Source organism: Corylus avellana, chromosome 3, assembly GCF_965113065.1.
Source record: "Corylus avellana chromosome 3, dhCorAvel1.hap1.2, whole genome shotgun sequence".
Taxonomy (NCBI): domain Eukaryota; kingdom Viridiplantae; phylum Streptophyta; class Magnoliopsida; order Fagales; family Betulaceae; genus Corylus; species Corylus avellana.
This window is the reverse complement of record NC_142492.1, coordinates 25,293,249-25,314,213: the sequence shown is the minus strand read 5'-3', so window position 1 is coordinate 25,314,213 and position 20,965 is coordinate 25,293,249. Positions and strand designations below refer to the sequence as shown.

The window sequence follows — 20,965 nt, the reverse complement described above, 5'->3', positions numbered from 1 at the left end:
ATATATAGCTTCGACTAGGGTTAGGGGAGCGTCTTTGATAGAGTCACCAGGGATGAATACAAGAGAAGGGTAGTGGATGACACGTGGCAAAGTGTATGGGTGAAACGCGGACTCGCGCCGCACAGGGGAAGAAAGCGCGTGTGATGAATGGGGTGGGCTAGAGTGACAGGTGGGGGAGTAAAGAGTCAACGTTTACCAAAAAAGATTGGTGCTTGCCTGCTTGGGGGGTTGGGTGGGACCTTTTTGACCGCGGTCTCTCACCTGGGGTAAAACTGTGGCTTTGTTGGGGGATTGAGGTTGAGGTTGGGGTTGGAGCTAACGCTTGCGTCAGGTTCTGATATACTTTACAATTGATACAATTGGCTTCCACAATGCATTGGCTACTTGTGATGTGACCTGTCGCTTGCCTGTTGGCTGCCAAGTGGATAGTAGAGTACGATAACCATTGGCACATTTATTTAGGAATGATTTTGATGGGTATTTATGCAATTCGTGGACAATTTTGCCACTATTTTATTATGGTGACGCCTTATTATTAATTTATTATATTAAATTAAAAGTGAATTGACAATATTCCGATAAAATAATGTGATAAATAAGATTACTATAAAGAGTCATGTTACATCATTTGATATTGATAAATTCACGTGGCAATTAGCATTAATAAGTGCATGGTGTCATGTGAACAGCCCAATTAACTTTTAATGGTTAAAATGATAAGTATTATATGAATTGTCACGTTAATTTGTAAGTATAGTAATTGTCACATGGATTAATAGTACTGTCATATGATATTCTACAATTTAATAGTCGACATGATAAATGATGCATTAATTTGTAAACATAATAATTGTGACATGAATTGAAATGATTGTCATATGGCAATCTATAATTTAGTGGTTGACATGATAAATAACACATGAATTATTACATTCAGAAACTTTTATACGTGCATAATACTTTTGGGTTAAATATCCGGACTAGGCCTTGTTCACAATACTATAAACAAGCCAACATAATGTTCATACAAATACATGGCCAAACCCAGATACAAATTAAAATGAATAGAGTCCTATCACAAGCAAATAATAAAAATTAGGTGGTTAGCGGTTGTTAACCGCCTATCTTACTTCTAAAATTACTAACCATTTTGTCTTAAGCAGTTAACAATTTTTTACAACTACCTAACAAAATAGTTATGCGATTAACTAACGGTTAACAATTACAAAGCAGCTATAACCACCCATTTGTATGTGCCTAATTTAACATTGTGCAATAGTCATCTTCATAACAGATTCCATATCGTCGCAGTCCCATTAAGATGTATGTCTTTCTGAATAGACATCATTTCTCTGTCACTACAAAACAATTTTATGTGCATGAATTATTATATCTCAAATAATAGCATGAAAGCTAGTTGAGACGTAGATATTCAAGCTGTATCCAGCAATGAAACGTAGTTATGAAATTCACCTTATATTCCATATCAACACAAAAAGAGACGATTCTTGTGGGATCGATCATCAAAGTGCATCGTTTTCCTTGTCAATGGATTAAGACATTCTATGAGATGATTATATTTTCTTTGCAATTTGATTTTCCCATTAAAATATTCCGCACTTCAATTATTCTTCGTTTATTTCTGGATTTGATGCAAAATTCTGAAGAAAAAAAGGCAAAAGGAATTTCTTTTTGCTTTTTTTCTTGAAAACTTTATCAACATTAATTTGGGTCTCTCGGATCACATAAGTGTTGACTCAAGAGTGCACTAATGCTGTTTGAAGCTTTGGACTCTTGAGTCATGTCCCCATCACCTAGAAGGTTGCTTTTCTCTTTTCCCTTTTTCAAAATTTTCCTATTCTGCTACAAGATTTTTCTGTTCTATGGTTACCATGGTTCCAAACATTATAACAAAAAATGTTTGGGTATTATATTTTTTATAAATACTACTTGAACTCTCGCATTGGTTAATAAATGTGACAAGTATTATGTAAAATATTATCTGACAGTCTACATTCAAATGATTGACGTGATAATTAGACTGTCATGCCAATTTATAATCAACTAATAACAAAAACTATAACACAGCGAGGAGCACTGTATAATTAAGAGTAATGCTATTTTTCATACTCATTTATTATATTCATTTTGTACCGGCTGATGTAACAAGTTTTAACTGGCTACAAAGAAATGACATAAATTTCTTCCAAATTGAGTTTGACGAATTTCATATAACCCAATATATAAAATTGTCATGTCTAGTTTAACATGTGAGAAATATATAATTTTTAAATTAGTATATGAGAAGCACATGGTTTCTTTTTTAATAGAAGTATTAAAAAAAAAAAAAAAAAAAAAACAAATCATGTGTTTCTTACATATTTAAAGGATATATTGATAAAGCCGAGTCCAACCCAATTTGGGGAAAAAAAAAATTTTTGTTCTAAAAAAATAATTAAAACATGATATATTTAGGGCTATCAATTTTTGACATGACCTACAGACTTGACACGAACTCAACATGAAATTAAATGGTTATGGTTGAAGAGTCTGACTTGTTTAATTAAATTGGTCGGGTTAAGGTTGACCTATATAGTCTAACTTATACCCATGTTTTGACATTGCCCAAACCCGACCCGCGACATAATGAACGACAATTTTTAAAATGACCCATGAAACTCAACACGAAGCCAATACAAAATTAGAAGGTTAGGGTTGAAGGGTTTTGCCCGTTCAATTAAATAGGTCACGTTATGATTGACCTATATAATTTTAAAATCATATATTGATACGATCCAAACTCGATACGAGAAGATAATTACCTTTTCAAGAGACTAAGTATGTTAATCAATATAAAATAAATATAATAAATAATTGTGAGGAGTATCATTGCTTTATAATTAAAGGTTAGCACTCGCCGATATTGGAAGAGCAAATTTGACTTGTGTATGCATTACCGATTATTTGTTTATGAGTTTGACGTTGAAAGCAACCAAATTTACATGGCGTATCTAAAAAGAGTGTTGGACAGATCAAAGTGATAATTACGTTTGACCAAATCAGGGTTAATGTGACAATATAGACAAATGAAATGATCTCAACTTTTGTATTTACCAGTTCAGACAAATACCACTCACCCCTTTCTTCTTTCAAAAGGGATTTATCTGTTAGTGTCGGTATGGAACAATCCCAAGCAAGGATGGATTTTAGGGCTCTGTTTGGTAATAGCCTTATGACTTCATTTTTTTTTTTTTTTTTTGCTTTTTAATGTAGTAAAAATTAATTAATGTGGATATAAAAAAAGTAAAAAAAAAAATTATTTAGTAGTGATTTTTTTTTTTAATAAGAGAACATCAAAGTTTATATATAGAGAGAGAAAGAGAAAGCTGTAATAATTTGTTTTTGTTTTTTTGGTGAGAGGAGAGGGCCCCAAAGAGGTCGTGGCTGCTACCCATCCCTTCTTGCTTCTTCTGTGATCTAAAGATTAGATATTGTTGCTAAGGAAAAATAAAGATGAAAACAATCAAAGTAAACAATTCTCTCAAAAAACCAAAAACAAGAAGCAAGTAAATAATCCTAGAAAGTAGGACTAGTTATTGGTTAAATCAGTGACGTTACGAGTATTTTCGCCACCAACTTGAAGAAGTCGATTAATTAACTAACTTCATACCGATAGAAATAAATGTTACTATTTCGATTAAGTCGGCTAACTCGGTGAAGTTGGTCAGTTAGTCATGGCTTTTTATATTGGGCCAAAATGAATTGTTTTTTGAGCTATACAAGTGATTATTGGACATGTTTTTTTGGCCAAAAAAGTGATGTCAAAACTAATAAGGGACAAAGGTGGTTAAGTCAGTCCAGTTAACCCGCGAAATAAAAATTCTATCGCTTAATGAATTGAACAAACATCGAAATTGATTTTTAATTTTGACTACTGATAGCCGAAAGTTAGTAAATATTCGATAGCGTCTCGTTGACAGTTACTAGGTGACAATCAAATAAAAGAGTTTTCACCCCTACTAGAAAGTAGATATCACTGGAGAAGACAATAATCATATTGAAAATGAACAAATAAGAATGCATTCACTTAATATGAGTAGATGCAGACATTAAAAAAAAAAAAAAAAAAAAAAAAAAAAAATTCCTACCCTTAGAAGAATCACACAATTTTCACAACCACTCCATGGTTGTACAGAATGAGTGGGTATGTGGGGCCCAAGGGACCTTTTTGATAAGGAGACTTTTGTATTCTTGTGTTAGAGTTGTTAACCTTTTGCTGTGCTCCCCCTGCTGGCAAACGACCTCCATAAGGAACACATGCTTTTTTTTTTTTTTTTTTAATATTATTACATAAAGGGAAAAGATGAAGGACCCCAAATTGGCCTTTTGTTGTGACAATGAATATAAATCAACCAATAAAATTAATTTTATTTTCTTAGATAAACGTATCAAAAAAAAAAAAAAAAAAAAAAAACAGAATAAGATAGAAATATAATAGAAAAAAAATGAAAAATGAGATTAACAAGAGTTTTTAAGCAAAGAATTTTGTTTTTTTTTTTTTTTCGTTTGCTATATATATATATATTGACGAACAATCTAAACACAAAATACTTCTAAAAACACAAGTAGTTTTCATTTTTATGTCATATTATAACATTTTTTCAAATAAAAAAAAAAAAAAAAAATCCTCCAAAGCACGATAACAAACAAAAACGAACTTATTTTCTTAATCTTAATTGCTTGAACTTAAAGCATGATCTTAAACAAAGTTTAGCCATGTACATTTCATCAGCACATATTTGGATGAATTAAACAACAATATCCCAATTGGCAATAGAAAAGTTCCCAATCTATTATTGTTGAGGGACAAAAGCTATTGCATTTTTAGACTAAATTTAATAGATTTAATGGTGGGTATATTATTACCGCATGGTAAATATGATGCAGCCTCATTGAAAGATTTTAAATGATATGAATGTATATAAATAAATATAATAACACAAAATTTTGGACCATAAAATAATTTATTTTCATTTAACTTGAAATTAATTTCAGGTACTCATAGTAGTTGATGAATTGTGAAGACTGGAGCAAACCAATTAGAAAGATCTTTTGAAATTTTAGGAATGATGAAATGTTAATACTACTTTATTTTATTTTTTTTCACAAAAATATTTGTATCTTTATAAATCTTACACTTAATGTGGGTTAACCCTTAAACTTACTTGTTTTATTATTCAAAGGGTAAAAAGGGCCAAAAAGAAAATTACAAGGTTGGTCATTTCCAAGGGTTTGTTTAGAACTGCAATTTCAAAAAATGCCATTAAAAATATTAATTTTAAAATTTGCGATTTGAAAATGAGATTTTTAAATATGCAATTAAAGCCTTTAGCAAAATCTCAGTTTAGCTTTTAAAATTGTACCCTTTTTTATAAATTAAAAATTTTTTAAAAAAAAAACACACATATTTAGCTACGATTTGAAAACACAGATTTTATGAGTTCTCAAATCGTAATTTTTTTAAAAAACGTAATATCAAATAATCTATTTTATGTGATTTTGTGAGATATGTTACACATCATTCTCTCAATCATTTTTTTTTTGAAAATATAATGGATCCACTATTGATTTGTGGACTCATGTGGCTCTTACAAAAATTTAATAGTAAATTCACTCATTCATTATAGGGAGATGGTTGATAAAATAATTTTTATCATTTCTCACGATTTGGTTTAAAATTGAATTTTTTATCTATTAAATCGCAATCACAAACACTCCTTAAGGCAAACAATGGCTAAGAAATGACTAATAATGAAAATGCTACAAAAAATCCTATGGGTAGTGGTCAAAAAACGAGCTGATATGCTATAAAAAAAAAAAAAATAAATAAATAACAACAATAATAATAACAAAGGCCTTTAATATATATATATATATATATATATATATATATATATGTATATGTGAGGGCCAGCTTGGCAATTAATATAGACTAAAATTGTGTCCAAGAACCAAAAAAATAGGTCAATTTTTATTAATGTATCTTGTCATCAGTCTCTATCTTGTCCTTAATATAATAAGTTAATAACATGAATGTCATTAGTCCTTTATTTTATTTTATTTTTAAAAATATAATAATAATTAGGAGTATGCAGTACTTTAAGAAACATTTCTGTGTGCCAGGGTACTGAAAAATATGTGTATCTAAAGTGTACTTTCCTTAGAGCCACCAAACCTGCTTTGCGTTAGAAAAAAGAAAGAAGAAATGCACCAATTAGGTGAGAGATTCATTGTTGATAATGTATTTTAGTATAAACAACTTGCCTATTTTTTTTATTAATTAAATAAAGTGGCCTTTTAATTAATTATATATATATATATATATATATATATATATAATGGGTGGTTGAGCACAAAGAGGACATTCAATGGGATAAACTCTTCCAAAGGGCATCATGAAAATGTGGAGAATAGAGAGCGGTTGCTACCTTGCTATGGCTAATTAAAATATCAACGAACATCATTAAATATTAATAATAATTCCAAATTAATTGAGGGTCATTCCAAATGACTGAAAAACTAGGGGGTTGCCCAAAGTGATTGCATATATTAAGGCATGAGTTTGAATGACGGAATGAATTAGTATAAATTATTTTGGTTTTTATTGATGTTTTGATGGAGTTGGACTAGGCTATGACTCAGTCAGACTTAAAAGAACGCCTGCTATTTTTATTATCTAGGCTCCTCTAGTATGACTCTTACTAGGTAAGTGCTACTATGGTCACGCTCTAGTAGAATAGTAACAATTAGTCTCCCCCCGCTTGCCTTTTTGAATAGAAGAAAACAAATTAAAAAAAAAAAATTGAAAAGAGTATTGTTAGAATATTAGAGTGTTTTGCATTGCAATTTCAAAAGCTAAAAGTATGATTTTAAATCAAATTACAAATGATGAAATCAATCATTTCTTATTATTGAAGTTTTTGTGATAACGGATAATTTAACATGGTATTATAATCCTAATTCTATATTTTATCACCCATTTTCATAAGTGGTGGATTAAAATATTAATTATAAATGATTGAATTGATCATTTGCTATTTGCTTATTCCTTTCAAGATAAGTGATAAATTTAACAAATATTATATATTCATATTCTTGTTGATGAGCAACCAGCCTCCAACGATGTAAAATTTAATTCTACTTTATCTTCATTTCTCATAGAAAACTTAGAATGGACTGTTGAAAAAACTACACAACACCTAGACCAAATCCTCCTAATAGGCTATAATCGCACGCCTAGTCTTAGGTTCTTTAATAAATTGTTTGCAAATATTTTTATTTTGAAAATATGTTTTTTTTTAAAAAAAAAAAAAAAATTAAAAGGGAAGAAGGTAAATAATCAAAGCAATATGCTTGCAACTCCATCAATATTATATAGGGATGCTTGTAGTTGTAGGTACTCTCGGTTGCTTTCCCTTTAAATTGGATTAGAGGTATAATATTGGGGAACTTAGGGTTTAGGTTTAACTACTTTTGATATCAATCCCAGAATATGGAGTGGGAAAAGAATTACTAGTGAAGCAACCTACAAATGCTTTGTTGATAAGGATTCATACAATTTATTCTCATTCCCACTATAATATTGGTAGGTTGCTGATCCGACATTATTATTATTATTATTTCTTTAATTTTTTTTTTTATCAAATTGTAATTTTAAAAATTACATTAATTTTGAGAGGATACAAAGAAGACTCGGTATTCCTTTTAATATTACTCCATTAGTAAACAACAAACGCCCCACCCCCCCCCAAAAAAATTATACCAATCAAAGGAGAATGCCCCATATCAGTCCAATAAAATAGATGTGAGATGAAGATGTAATATTTAGTATTAAATCTAACTTCAGACTTAAAAGGTGATAATTAGAGATAAAACTATAATGTTTATACTTTATATGATACAAATTTTCTACACACCAGTTTGTATGAAAGTCTTACAAACTAACGTCTACAAGCAACATATATTTCTTAACATGTGAAAAACACATATTTTTAGTTTTTTAACATGGGAGCTAGTGTTGGATATTGACATGCAAGTAGAACCTAAATATCCCATATATTATGAATAGATGTTTCTTTTTGTTAAATATCATATAGTATTGTATATATAAACATTAGATAACCAAGTAGAGAAGGGTTGGAATGGACTTTAGATTTGATCCTATCCAAATCTTTTTTAAACCAACGGATATTCTAATATCTTGAAATGTGTCACAAAAGAAAAGGGTTGCTTTAAGGACCATAATTTGCTCAAAGTATTTTTCTTTCTCTCTTTTTCTTATTTTCAAAACAAAAATATTAACTAACAACCTAAAAAAAAAAATTAAAATTATTTTCACATTTATATCACATTATAATTTTTTTCAAAAAAAAAAAAAAAACACTTCTTAAAAAGTACTAACAAATGATGAACTTGACCTAATTTTCCCCTTAGACATGAAACCAAAAACTAGTTTGGAATGTACGCGTGGCCCAATCGACTCCCGTAGAGCCCACATGCATGCAACCCCCACTGGCCTAGTACTAGCTTGTCCAAACACGACTTCGAGGGGCAAGCAAGCCTGCCAAAACCCAAACTTGCGTGAAGTGCACTTCTAGGACGGAAAATTCGGTATTAGGCAACCATTCTCTATGAAAAGTGACATGTACACCTGCATAAGAAAGGTAGCCCACTAAAGGAAAAATGACCGAACAAACTTTTTCAAAAGGCAGGTTTGTTGAGCCTCTAATAAAGGTAAAGCTACCAAACCCCCAAAAGGAAGGCGAATCACAATTTCCAATATAATTGAAACCTAAAATCAATGACTGATTAACGACAATTGTCTTAATCAAGCACACAACCAAAGCAGGACCAAGCTTATGTAAGGTTAGAAGGAAACTAGGTGCAAGTATGCCCTAATCTCTATCTATCTATTTCATTCTTCTATCAAGTTAGTTTATTGACTTATGCATCAAAGATGGTGCCCTCACCACCAACGACACACCACTCTAACTAATAGGTTTTGGGTAGTAACTATAATAATATAGTTCTTGATATGGACACTTCTACAATTGATTTAGTGCATAATTTTGTTAAGGTGGTGTTCATTTAGGATATTCTTCAATGCAACATAGATTTATTTGATAATAATAATGTCAATTAGCTCTTTTATTTTACAATATGTGCTTCACTGCAATGAGGAAGAACCTAATTAGTATCAAAACCTCAAAAGTCCAACAAAAAGATTGTGGAAAAAATAGTACATATATTACCAAATGACGACAAAAATCCTTGTAGGAATTACTTTTTATTTTCATTCCTTTTTTTTTTTAATTAAAAAAAAAAACCATTTTAAATTATCAGCCTGTTGTCGAACTTCCTTTATAAAGAGATAATTCAAGTAGGGGGTCCCTCCCTAGGGGGGTCCCTATACTAGGGGGAATCGTTGAATTCTAGTAATATGCTTATTAGCTATTCCCCGATGCTTTTTAGTTCTTAGTTTTGGTGGAATATTCTAGTTAAGATGTTTTTGTGCCTTTTTGATCCGTTATATATATATATATATAAAGAAAATAATTAGAATATATTTGATTTTATGTCTATTTATGTTTATTGTATAAATCAATTTAAGTTTACAACTATAAATAGAGTTTTATGTATTGTAAATAATCAAGTTAATGGGAATAATGTAGCCTTAAGGGCAATTCAGATAATCAAAGTGATGGACATTAGTGTCTGACACCGAACCACCTATAATTTATTGCCTATATTTTGGCTCTCTTACTTCCGTTTTATATTTTTCCACAAACTTCATATGGTATCAGAATTTTTTCATAATTACTTTATAAAAGCCTTTTCTTTAAGAGAAACCAAAATGAATTTCCCAAAACTGTTTTTCTCTTTTGAGTTTGGAATAAATGAAACCAATAAAAGCAGCATGTTTGTAAAGTTTTCCTTTTTTTCCTTGAAAGCAGTCTTTTTTTTCTTTTTTCTTCCTTAAGAAAAACCTATGTTTATTAGATTGTTTTTTTGATTGGTAGCTGATATTTAAAAACATGTTCTTGTTAGATATGGTCATCAAAGCATATTCCTTTCTAATTCCCAAGTGGGGGAACGAGGAATTTTCCCTATTCCCTAATCCCCAAACCTAGGCAACAAAAAGAAGAAATTTTAAAAGACAAAAAAGCATATTGAAAGTTGTCAGAGAAAAGTGTCTATACAAATAGACCTTTTCCTTTATCCTTACTACTTTAATAGAGGACATTTCACCACTAAGCACTTATTTAATCCCTTCATGCACAAAGTTGCAATATCAAAGGCCCATTATGTAACCTAGCCATTCAACCAACAAAAAATAAATTAGAAAAAGGGCTAAGACTTATGCATGGAGGTATCAAATAGCTAGTGAAGCTGTTGAAATTTTTTAATTCAACATTATCAATATTTTTGTATGTATCTTGGACCATCTAGAAAATCTAGAAAATAGTTGAAATATCTAGAAAATATCTAGAAAATATAGATTAGCTCTATCAACTACCAAGTGTGACATATGACCCCGTCAACTACCGGCAAAAAGAAAAAAAAAATTTATATTAGCCAAACACTTTAAATTATACCAAAAAACGTGACACGGACGTTCCAATTTTTATGGAAAAGTATGAAAATAATCTGACCAAATTACCCTTAGGTGATTCGGGGCGGCTGAGTCACCCCCAAACACTTTTTGGTGGCCATCCCCCATTTATTACGTTTTAAAAATAAACCTGAATATTACTGCTATGTTTTTTAGTGTAACTGCAACAAAATTTTTATCTATAATTTTTTTTTAAAAAAAAAAAAATCATTTCTATCACCACAAGTAAACACAACCAAAGCATGTAACATTAATGCACACATTCAAATGAGCATCATAGTCTAGCTCCATCCTAAGTACATACTCATCCAAATGAGTCTTAATACAAACCATCAAAGTTTGAGTCGAATTACGACTAGGTACATGTAGCCAAATATTGTTCATAAGCATTGTGTATTTCTCAATATAATATTATAAGTCATGTAAGCAAAATATTGCATGAAATAATATTTTTCAATATAAGAAGGCATAAAGTCATGTTAATGTGCTGAAGTCTTCCCTAGAAGACCCCGTTGTTGCGGGCGTTGCACATAGCGAGCTACTACCTAGTTGATCGACCAAATCAGACTTTGGATGACTCACTCAACTAGTGATAGCCGTACCTTTTTAATCAATTATACGTTTCTACTCATTCTAAGACCATGTATTGCTCAAGTTAATAGACTAATGATGGATCAAATATAAAGACTCATTTTGATACACCTAAACTAGTGAGTAAGACCCATCAACATCATGATCATTCGAATTCCCTTCAACCAAAATAATGAAGGATATGATCATTAACTATTACAATATAAATTAAATGATTAAATTAATCTCTCCCTCGGTGTTTAAACTTTTAGGATAAAAAATAATTTAAAATTTACCTCTTTCTAACTCCACATTCAATAATAATCACCATTAACAAATGACTTGATATTCAAATGATTTGGCATCATCATTGCATTAATGTTTGCAAGTTCAACAATCCGAGCAAATAAAAAACCAGGTATATAGCCTGAGGAATTTATGAGAATGCACATGCAATTAATCTGTTTTTGGTAATCACGTAATTCATACATATTTTGGACAAAATCATATTTGACAAAAACCAAAAAAAAAAAAAATCCATATATTCTGAGTGAAGAAGTAGATGGGGATCGGGTCGGTTCAAATGCAATTACAGTTGAAAATACCCAACTATTTATACATTAGAAATCAGCCCAAACATCTCTAACTAACACAATCCATTCAGTTGGGCAGTTGGGCCCAAAACTCACGTGATCCACGTGCCCAACAAAGCCCAAGAATCTAGCTAATCAGCCCATGCCGTTTCATGAGAGTCCTGCTATACGGCAGACCGGATCCTTTTTTAAAAAAAAAAAAAAAAATTAATTAACAAATTTTTTTTTTTTGGAAAAAACGAGCTCCTCTCTCTCTTTCACTTTTTCTCTTGCCACATTTTCAGACGAAGCTTTCTCTCTCTCTTTTCTCTTCCATCTCCATCTCCACTCACCGACGGTAGGCCACCGGAGACCATGAACGTCGAGAATCGCTGACGTCCCACCTACATCTCCGGTGACGATCAACCACCGTCAAAATCCCCAAAATCCCCAAATCTCGAAATCCCCAACCCACCGTCAAAATCGATCTTACCTCTCCCCCATCGACGGCCGCCCACCACCGAGCGCCGGTGACGACTAACCACCCACACGCACAGGTTTTCTCTCTCTCTCTCTCCCCCTCTCTCTCATTCTCACACTGCTCGGCGTCGTGGTCTCCGGTGGCTGTCCGTCGGTGAGGGCAGGGGGCAGTGGTACACACTGCTCGGCGTTCGTAGTTTCCGATGCCGGCCGTCCGTGAAGGGAGAGAGAAGAGGAAAGAGTGAGAAAGAGGGAGAGATTTGATTGATAACCTAATTTTTATTTTTATTTTTTTAGTCTGGACGTGGCCTTGGGCAGACGTTGGGACTACCGGCGTCTGCCGTATGATTCTACTTGTTTCGATTCATTACGGCTCATTTCCTTATTTCATTTCACGCTTCCCTTTATTTGCCCTTACGGTCTTACCCTCTCTTTCTCTTCTAACGCCTCTTCCACAACGTCTCTTTCGCTCTTTTTTAAATTAATCTTGGCTCAAGGGAGTAATCTTAGGTCCGGATTGGGAAACAGGTAATTCCTGGTCATTTAGCCCACTTTTTTTTTTTTTTGATTTGCTTGGTTATGTTATTTTTGGTGTATAATATTTCGTAATTTAGTAGGATGATTTGTTCTTATTCATCTTTTCACCATCTTAATTTAGGCAATGCTGATTTGTTCTTATTCATCTTTTCACCATCTTAATTCAGGCAATACTGATTTTTTTATTTTTTTTATTTGCTTGGTTATGTTGTTTTTGGTGTATATTATTTGATTTTAATTAGGCGTTGTATTGCCTGTCTGTTTCGGTTTGTTGCTGTGTTTGATTACTATATATATGGTTGAAGATTTATTGTATTCCATCTTGAATTGTTTTTAGGATTTCGTGTTGAGATTTTTGACTGACGGATTCCGGCACCCAACATTAACCAATCTATCTAAACCAGCAGCCTCTAAAGCCCTCTACATGTTCATCACCAACTCCACCTCCAAAACCCTCAAAAAGCTACTCTCTTCCTCTCAAAAATCAGTATTTTTCTTCCTATGCCAGCCTCAAAACCCTCCCTATACACACACCCAAAAATGCCACTATGTAGATGTGTACATGAAGTGGAAGAAAGACTCGTACTATGACTCTATAGAGCACATCCACAGGTCCATAGAACTCAAACCGATTGTTTCCTTGAAAAACTGTATAGCCCAAGACCCTAATGGTTGCATCCCAATCTCTGAAGTCTCGAAGAGGGGACTAGAGTTGGGTGTGCCCATGAAGGTTGCAAGGTTCTTGAGGCAATACCCAGCAATCTTTGAGGAATTTACGGGTCCCCAATATAACCTGCCTTGGTTTAGGCTGACCCCAGAAGCTGCTGAGATTGATAGAGAGGAGAAAAGGGTCTTTGAGGAACGTAGGGATGATTTGAAGGATAGGCTGAAGAGGTTGATTTTGATGAGTAAAGGGAAAGTTTTGCCTTTGAAAATTATTCAGGGAATGCAGTGGTATTTGGGTTTGCCTGAGGATTTTTTAAGATACTTAGAAGTGAATCATGATGAGTCTTTTACTCTTGTGGAGATTGAAGATGGGTTGAAAGGTTTGGTTGTTGAGGATGAGGAGAAGGTATTGTCCGTGGTGCAGAGAAATGCTATGAAAAGAGGGGCGTATTTCGGGGGGACAATGGAGGCAATTGAGTTTTCACTTTTCCCTTCAAAGGGTTTGAGGGTGAGGAGGAAGATTGAAGATTGGTTAAAGGAGTTTCAAAAGCTTCCTTATGTTTCACCCTATGAGGATTTTTCACATTTGGACCCAGATAGTGAGATAGCGGAGAAGCGGGTTGTGGGGTTTCTTCATGAGTTGCTTAGTCTCTTTGTTGACCATTCGGCAGAGAGGAAGAAGCTTCTATGCCTTAAGAAATATTTTGGGTTGCCTCAAAAAGTTCACAAGGCATTTGAGAGGCATCTCCATATGTTTTATTTGTCTTTGAGGAACAAGACTTGTACTGCAATACTTAAGGAGGCTTACAATGATAAGTCCGCTATAGAGAAGCATCCACTGCTGAAGGTGAGAAAAAAGTATATCAGGTTGATGAAGGAATCGGAGTTGATTTTGAAGAAAAGAAGATTCAGCAATCGGTTTGTCAATCGTGAGAATATGAAGTTGGATTTGGATTTGGATGCCGCGGATGAAGAGAGAAGAGAGATGCCAGATTGTTCTTTGTAAATGAATTTTTCCCTTAACATTTAAATTAGGTATTATATGGTCTAAGATAAAAAAGAGCTTCCGGAGTAGGACTATTGCAGACCCTAATTACAGGCTAATTAGCAGCAGATTGGCAATTCAAGGTGGCGCTTTTCAGCACGTCCTTGGTCCGGTCCTAGAGGTATTTCTTTGATTTGTAGCTTTTGTGTTTGGTTCTTCTAGTCAGGACTTACTATCAACTAATTATTCCCATCGATGTATATGATAAGTTTAGATTAACTTGTAAGACATGACCTTAGCAAATTCAATGGATATACAGTCTTTTGACATCTTGTGGCAAATTTTACTGTTAATTCTAGCTGCCATCCTGTTTCTTGATTAGAAGCATTTTGTTGTATTTCATGGTAGATTACCTTTGGCACATTTTCTTTATGAGTGATAAAAATGTTAGAAATTACATTTTTATCTTACAATTATTTTATCATGTTATGACGATGTTAATTCGTCTTTAGATTGGTCATTATTAAAAATAAAATTTAAAAAGTTGATTGGCACCAACAAGTCAACAAATAAAATAATAGCGAAATAAAAATGTGGTCCTTATTCGATCAGTCCTCCCGTAATGATATTGATTTGACAAGAAAAAATCATTTATTATATATGTTTAAGATCTATATTATCAAGCACAAAGCAAAGGCTCGATCGTGAAGACAGTTGTGTATTCCAATACATGCACAACTTGTGACCGTCCGTCCAGTGTATATGAAATCAATGCAAACGAGAGGCTCGCGAACCCTCCCACCAACCCTCGGATCAAAAATCATAACTTAATTGACGGTCTAAAACTTGAATGAAAGTTCCTTTAAGAACTGGTCCAAATTAGGGGTGCAAAGGCGGTTACGGTTAGCGGTTAGTGGCAATAACCGCTAACCGTAACCGCCTTAGCGGTTAGTAGATTTTACTAACCGCAACCGCTAACCGCCTAGCGGTTAGCGGTTAGCGGTTAACCGCCGGTTAGCGGTTAGCGAAATAGAAAATCGTCCGCTAACCGCTTTTTAAAAATTGGGCTTTTTTTTTGGGCTTTTTGGGCTTTCTTTAGGGCTTTTTGGGCTTTTTTTTACCCTCATTTTTCTTTTCTTAGATTTTTAATATCTTCTTGGGCCCAATTGCTATAAAAAGAGCCTATATTGAAAAATCAAATATATTTGACCCAAAATTTACATTTACTTGTACTTTAAAAAATTTTCCTTAAATATTAAATCATAACCGGTTAATTATTTAAATTCTTATCATATTTACTTATAATCTTTTTTCTTTGAATTGAACTTAATATCTAATGGTAAATGGTAATGTTCAAACTCCTAAATCCTAAATTCCTAAAGTATCTAATAATGCTTTAATTAAATTGTAGACTTGTAGTTATAAGTAATATATTGTTTAATTCAATTGAATTAATGTAATTATCATTGTATATGAATCATATGATTAACTTGTAGATTTATGACTTATGAGTTATGTCATATTATATATGTATTATTTATTATTATATAATCATATGATTTAATGATCAAGTCATCATGTGATATAATCGTATCAATTACAGTGATAATATATAAATTACTAAAATTATAATGATAATACATTAATACTTAAATTGTGTTTATAAGTAACACATTGGTCATTGTTTAATCCAATGTCAATTACTTAATTTGATATTATACGAATCATATCATCATTGTACATTAATAATATGATTCACTTGAAGTCTTGAATAAAGTATTTGAATTGTCATTGAATCATATGATTAAGTATTGATATTATATATTTATATTATTCATATACATATGTAGACTTATATAGACTTATAACATATATAACATACATTGGAAATAAGTCTCTAGATAATTAATTGTTGTATTAGTATGAATTGGTATACTTATGAGTTATGTCATATTATATATGTATAATTTGTTATTATATAATCAAATGATTTAATGATTAATCTCATATGATATAACCATATAAATTATAGTGATAATATATTAATACTCAAATTGTGATTTAATTATTTTTTCTAAAAAAAATTGTGATTTAATGACCAAGTGATTATATGATATAATCATATAAATTATAGTGATAATATATTAATACTCAAATTGTGATTTAATTATTTTTTTAAAAAAATTGTGATTTAATGATGAAGTGATTATGTTATATGTATAAATATTTTTATAATTATAATTATAAAAATATATTATATAAAAAGGCGGTTAGCGGTTAGCGGTTACGGTTAGTAGACCCAATAACCGCTAACTGCTAACCGCTAGGCGGTTATAGCGGTTAGGCGGTTAGCGGTTAATGCGGTTAGGCGGTTAAGCGGTTAGGCAGTTGGCGGTTATAGCGGTTAGCGGTTAGCGGGCGGTTTTTAACCGCCCGCCTTTGCACCCCTAGTCCAAATCCCTCATCGGAGGATCAAGTTGTTTCTTCATTTCCGACTTACTTTCTCAGTTTGATGGCGCGCTTCATCGGATGTCTCGCTCTTCCCTCTTTTAATATGAACAGAAGGCCGAATGGTATTTTGGATCAAGGAATTAACCTCAACTTAAAAATGGATGGTTTCGGGAAAAAGGTATTTCTTATTTTACCTTGATTATTATCTATATAAAACAAATTATAAGAACTTAATATCCGAGAATTTGTTAAAACCTTTTATTTTATTTTTTTCTAAGCAATAGTCAAAGAATCCTCCAAAGTAAGTATTTAATGGAGTTTTCGAGTTTGGAAGTCATCCATAATAAGTTGGAAATTTTCAAACTAGTTTGACCTTTAAAAACTAATCACCATCTGTTATGCTAACTAAATTACAAAATTAGTTGGTCAAATTTATCTATCAGATACAGTGTCGGTGTGGAACAATCCAAAGGTTAAATGCCGTTGCTCTTTTCGGACATTTGGTAATCATTTGTGTTAGTTTGAATTGATGAAAGTTTAGAAACCATATAGTTTTTGTCAAACAATTAGAAACCAAAAAGTAAATAGTTATTTAGAAGTTTGATCTTTTTTCTATTTGGCCAAGTTATTACGTTAAAGCTTACTTAAAATAAACGACTTGAATGGGTGATGACTCAATTAGACATATAACCTTAAACATCCATCACTGGTTCCTTTCTTATGACAACGGCAGTGGACCAACACGCAATTATGGTAGCTTTGAACGGAATGCAAAGGCTGCGGTAAATTGTAATTATATATATATATATAATCTTATAAATGGGTCGAGTTATGATTGACATATACAGTCTTATACACATACCTCCATATGTGACATTTAAAGGTTGACAATTTTTGACATAATTCACAAAATTAGTGAGTTAGAATTTAGTTGTCTTAATTTAATGAATTGAGTTAAAGTTGAATAATATAGTTTTATATTGTTATGTCGACACGCGAACATGAATTATCATCTCGACTTTCTGCTATATATGTGAATATTTGTTGATTGATGAAATTTTATATACAATAATTTCCTTACAGCTTGTAAAGGATAATAACAAGAAGGTTGATTATACCCTACAGAAGCCTACACAGGAAGTTGATACAAAGTTTAAACTGAGATAAACTCAAAGTTTAAACTTAGATAAACTTGTTATCTTAGATAAGGCTTGCTATCTTAGATAAGGTTGTTACATTAGATTAGGTCTCTCATCTCTTCAATAATTGTAAATTCTTATCTTCTTAGATAAGTTGTAATATTTCAAATGTAAATTGTATACATTCTATAAATACAAACAATCAATGCTCAATTGAGTAAGGTAGAATATTCAAATATATTATTATTATAACATGGTATCAGAGCCAATTGTGACTCACGTTTCTCACATGGCTTCCTCTTCAATCAACTCCTCGATCCGCTGCCCTCCATAGCTTGCAAAACAAACTGCTTTCAACACAAATTGAAATCCGATAGCTATCGCCTCTGAAAAATACTGGTTGTCCTTCAATTGAAGGGAGTTGATGTGTATGGTTATGTGGATGGCGCCACCACCGTAGAAGTTCTCCACCACCTTTGCAGCCGGCACAATCACTATCATTTGAATTGCAATGGCAGCTTCAGGACCAATTGATCCTCGGAGTACATTCAAATGGGCAATGGTGATGGAGTACCCCTTGCACACATTGGGGACACCCACCTATCCTCATCCTTCATCTCTTTTCTTTTACATAATGTCCTTCACCTGCCCTCCATAACCAAAAACCTCCTCCCAGTTCGTAAATTTACCCTTGATACCAACTCTAATATTGAATTTCACCCTTAATATTTTCTTGTGAATGAAGAGGGGTCCGGAAAAATCCTCCTCTGCTGGCTGAATGAAAAGGGGATATATAAACTTCCCTCATCCGTGTGTCTTCGTCCACCAGCCCTACTGGGCTTCGATGATCAATTGGTCCTGAAGCTGCCAATGCGTATATGTTGAGTTGGCAGTGATAGTGATTGTGCCAGCTGCAGAGGTGGTGGAGAACTTCTGTGGAGCAGTTACGAAGCCATCCACATAACTTCAACTCCCTTCAATTGAGGGACAACCTGTGTTTTCCAGATTCGATAGTTATTGGCTTTTAATTTGTGTTGAAAGCAGTTTTGCAACCTATGCGGGGCAGGGAAAGCCATGTGAGAGATGTAAGTCACTTTAATACCATGTAAGAATAGCAATATGTTTGAATATTCTGCCTTACTTAAATTGAGCATTGGCCGTTTGTATTTATAGAATGTATACAATTTATATTTGAAATAATATAACAAAGATAACAAGCCTAATTAACACAATGTTTAAGCCAAATCCAAAAAACTATCATTCACCTTGAAATTGTCGATACGTCCTTATCAACAATTTCAAAATTGGGACCATATTATAATATCAAAGGCAATTGAGACTTGAGAGACAGCGATTAAAGGCAATTGCCGCAAGGACAAGTAATAACCAACGACTAATTCAATCCCCCCCTCTCTCTCTCTCTCTCTATAATAATAATAATAATAATAATCAATCTATAAAGTGCGCTCTAAATCACGAGCCTCTAATTTCGTAAAAGCAAGAACAAAGAGGAGTAATTAATGAAAATCTCTGATAAGAATTTGTTATTTTTTTAAAAAAAATCTTTGACTAATTTTCTTATTCAATGGAAGCTAGCGGGGCTGTAAAAGGCTATTTTTCTTATCACATATTAATATATTATCAGGACAATGAAACCTATTTTTCTTATAAAATATTAGAATTCCATGTCATAATTTTGTGATTTATTTTTGTTATTAATTTACTTATTGTATGCTCATATGGCCTATAAATAACTTTCCATACTCTACAGTCTACAATAAAGTAAATTGAATAAAAGATGTAACTCTATGAGGTATTATTACCCTAAAGTAAAAATACATTTCTAAGCCGAATTATTTTTATTTTTTTGTTCCCTCTCTTCCTCTCTTCTCTAAATATCCTTCTATTATTTTATTTTAATTTATATTTTATCAGATCGTCTATTGGCTATTGAAAACTGTTTTCTAAAAAAAAAAAAAAAAAAAAATTTTTTTTTTTTTTAGAAATGCTAGGGGTCAATAGGTTTCTCATATTTGACCCATATTTTCATACAAATTCAATAGATCACCCATTAAATTTGTAAGATCTACTATTGACTTATGTGAGATCCACATAAGTCCACAAATTTAATGGTTGATTTGTAAGATGAGATGAGCCAAATATAAGAAAAATATTAACCCCTAGCATTTCTCAAAAAAATTTGCTATATATGTTTCATTTTGAGGTTTTTTTTTTTTTTTTTTTTTCCAACTTTGTTGGCCTTGTATTAAAACTTTATTTTAAATTGTTTTAGTCAGTAATTAAATCGTGTTATTAAGATTGATGTCAAGATATGATTGGTCATGCAGAGTAGGGGGAGGGAGTCGTAAGTCCCTCCTCTCCCCATTCCTCTTTTTCCCTCATTCTCTTGCCTTTATCGTAGATCAATTAGGACGAGTGTGTTAATAGTTCTCGAGATGCCTTCTAGCAATAGACTAGTAGGTTGGCCGCCACCTCTCTTGGATTTGGTAGATTAGGTGAGGGTGTTTTGGGTTTTTTTTTTTATTATTTTTTTTTATTGTATTTTTGGTGTTTTTAAATAAGATTGTCTTCTCTCTATATCTACTTTCAGTAGTGATCTATGGGGTGAGGTCTTAACCGTTTTCGCCCCGTCTTTTATTTATTTATTTATTTTTCTGTTCCTCAGATCACTCGGTGAATGGTAATTTAAGCTTTTTTACTTGGATCAATATACTATAAAGCCTATGAGGACATGAAGGTTGATTTCCTTTATATAGAATAATACGAGTCAATTTATTCCAGTGTCAACATCGGGGTTCACGTTTAGGGCCACATTCTTAAAAATATTTCTCTTTAGCCACACCACAAAAACATGGTTTACTTTTTTTTTAAT

The 20,965-nt window shown here is 32.3% G+C and overlaps 1 protein-coding gene across 1 annotated transcript; it reads left to right on the top strand.

The window, feature by feature from the left end:
• The first annotated feature begins 12,073 nt into the window (after positions 1-12,073).
• Positions 12,074-14,811, top strand: WTF9 (Ubiquitin carboxyl-terminal hydrolase family protein). Its single transcript, XM_059588540.2, has 2 exons — positions 12,074-12,822; positions 13,169-14,811. Exon 2 carries the CDS (start codon positions 13,256-13,258, stop codon positions 14,501-14,503), a length of 1,248 nt encoding a protein of 415 aa, XP_059444523.2. The 5' UTR covers positions 12,074-12,822; positions 13,169-13,255; the 3' UTR covers positions 14,504-14,811.
• Positions 14,812-20,965: the final 6,154 nt, after the last annotated feature.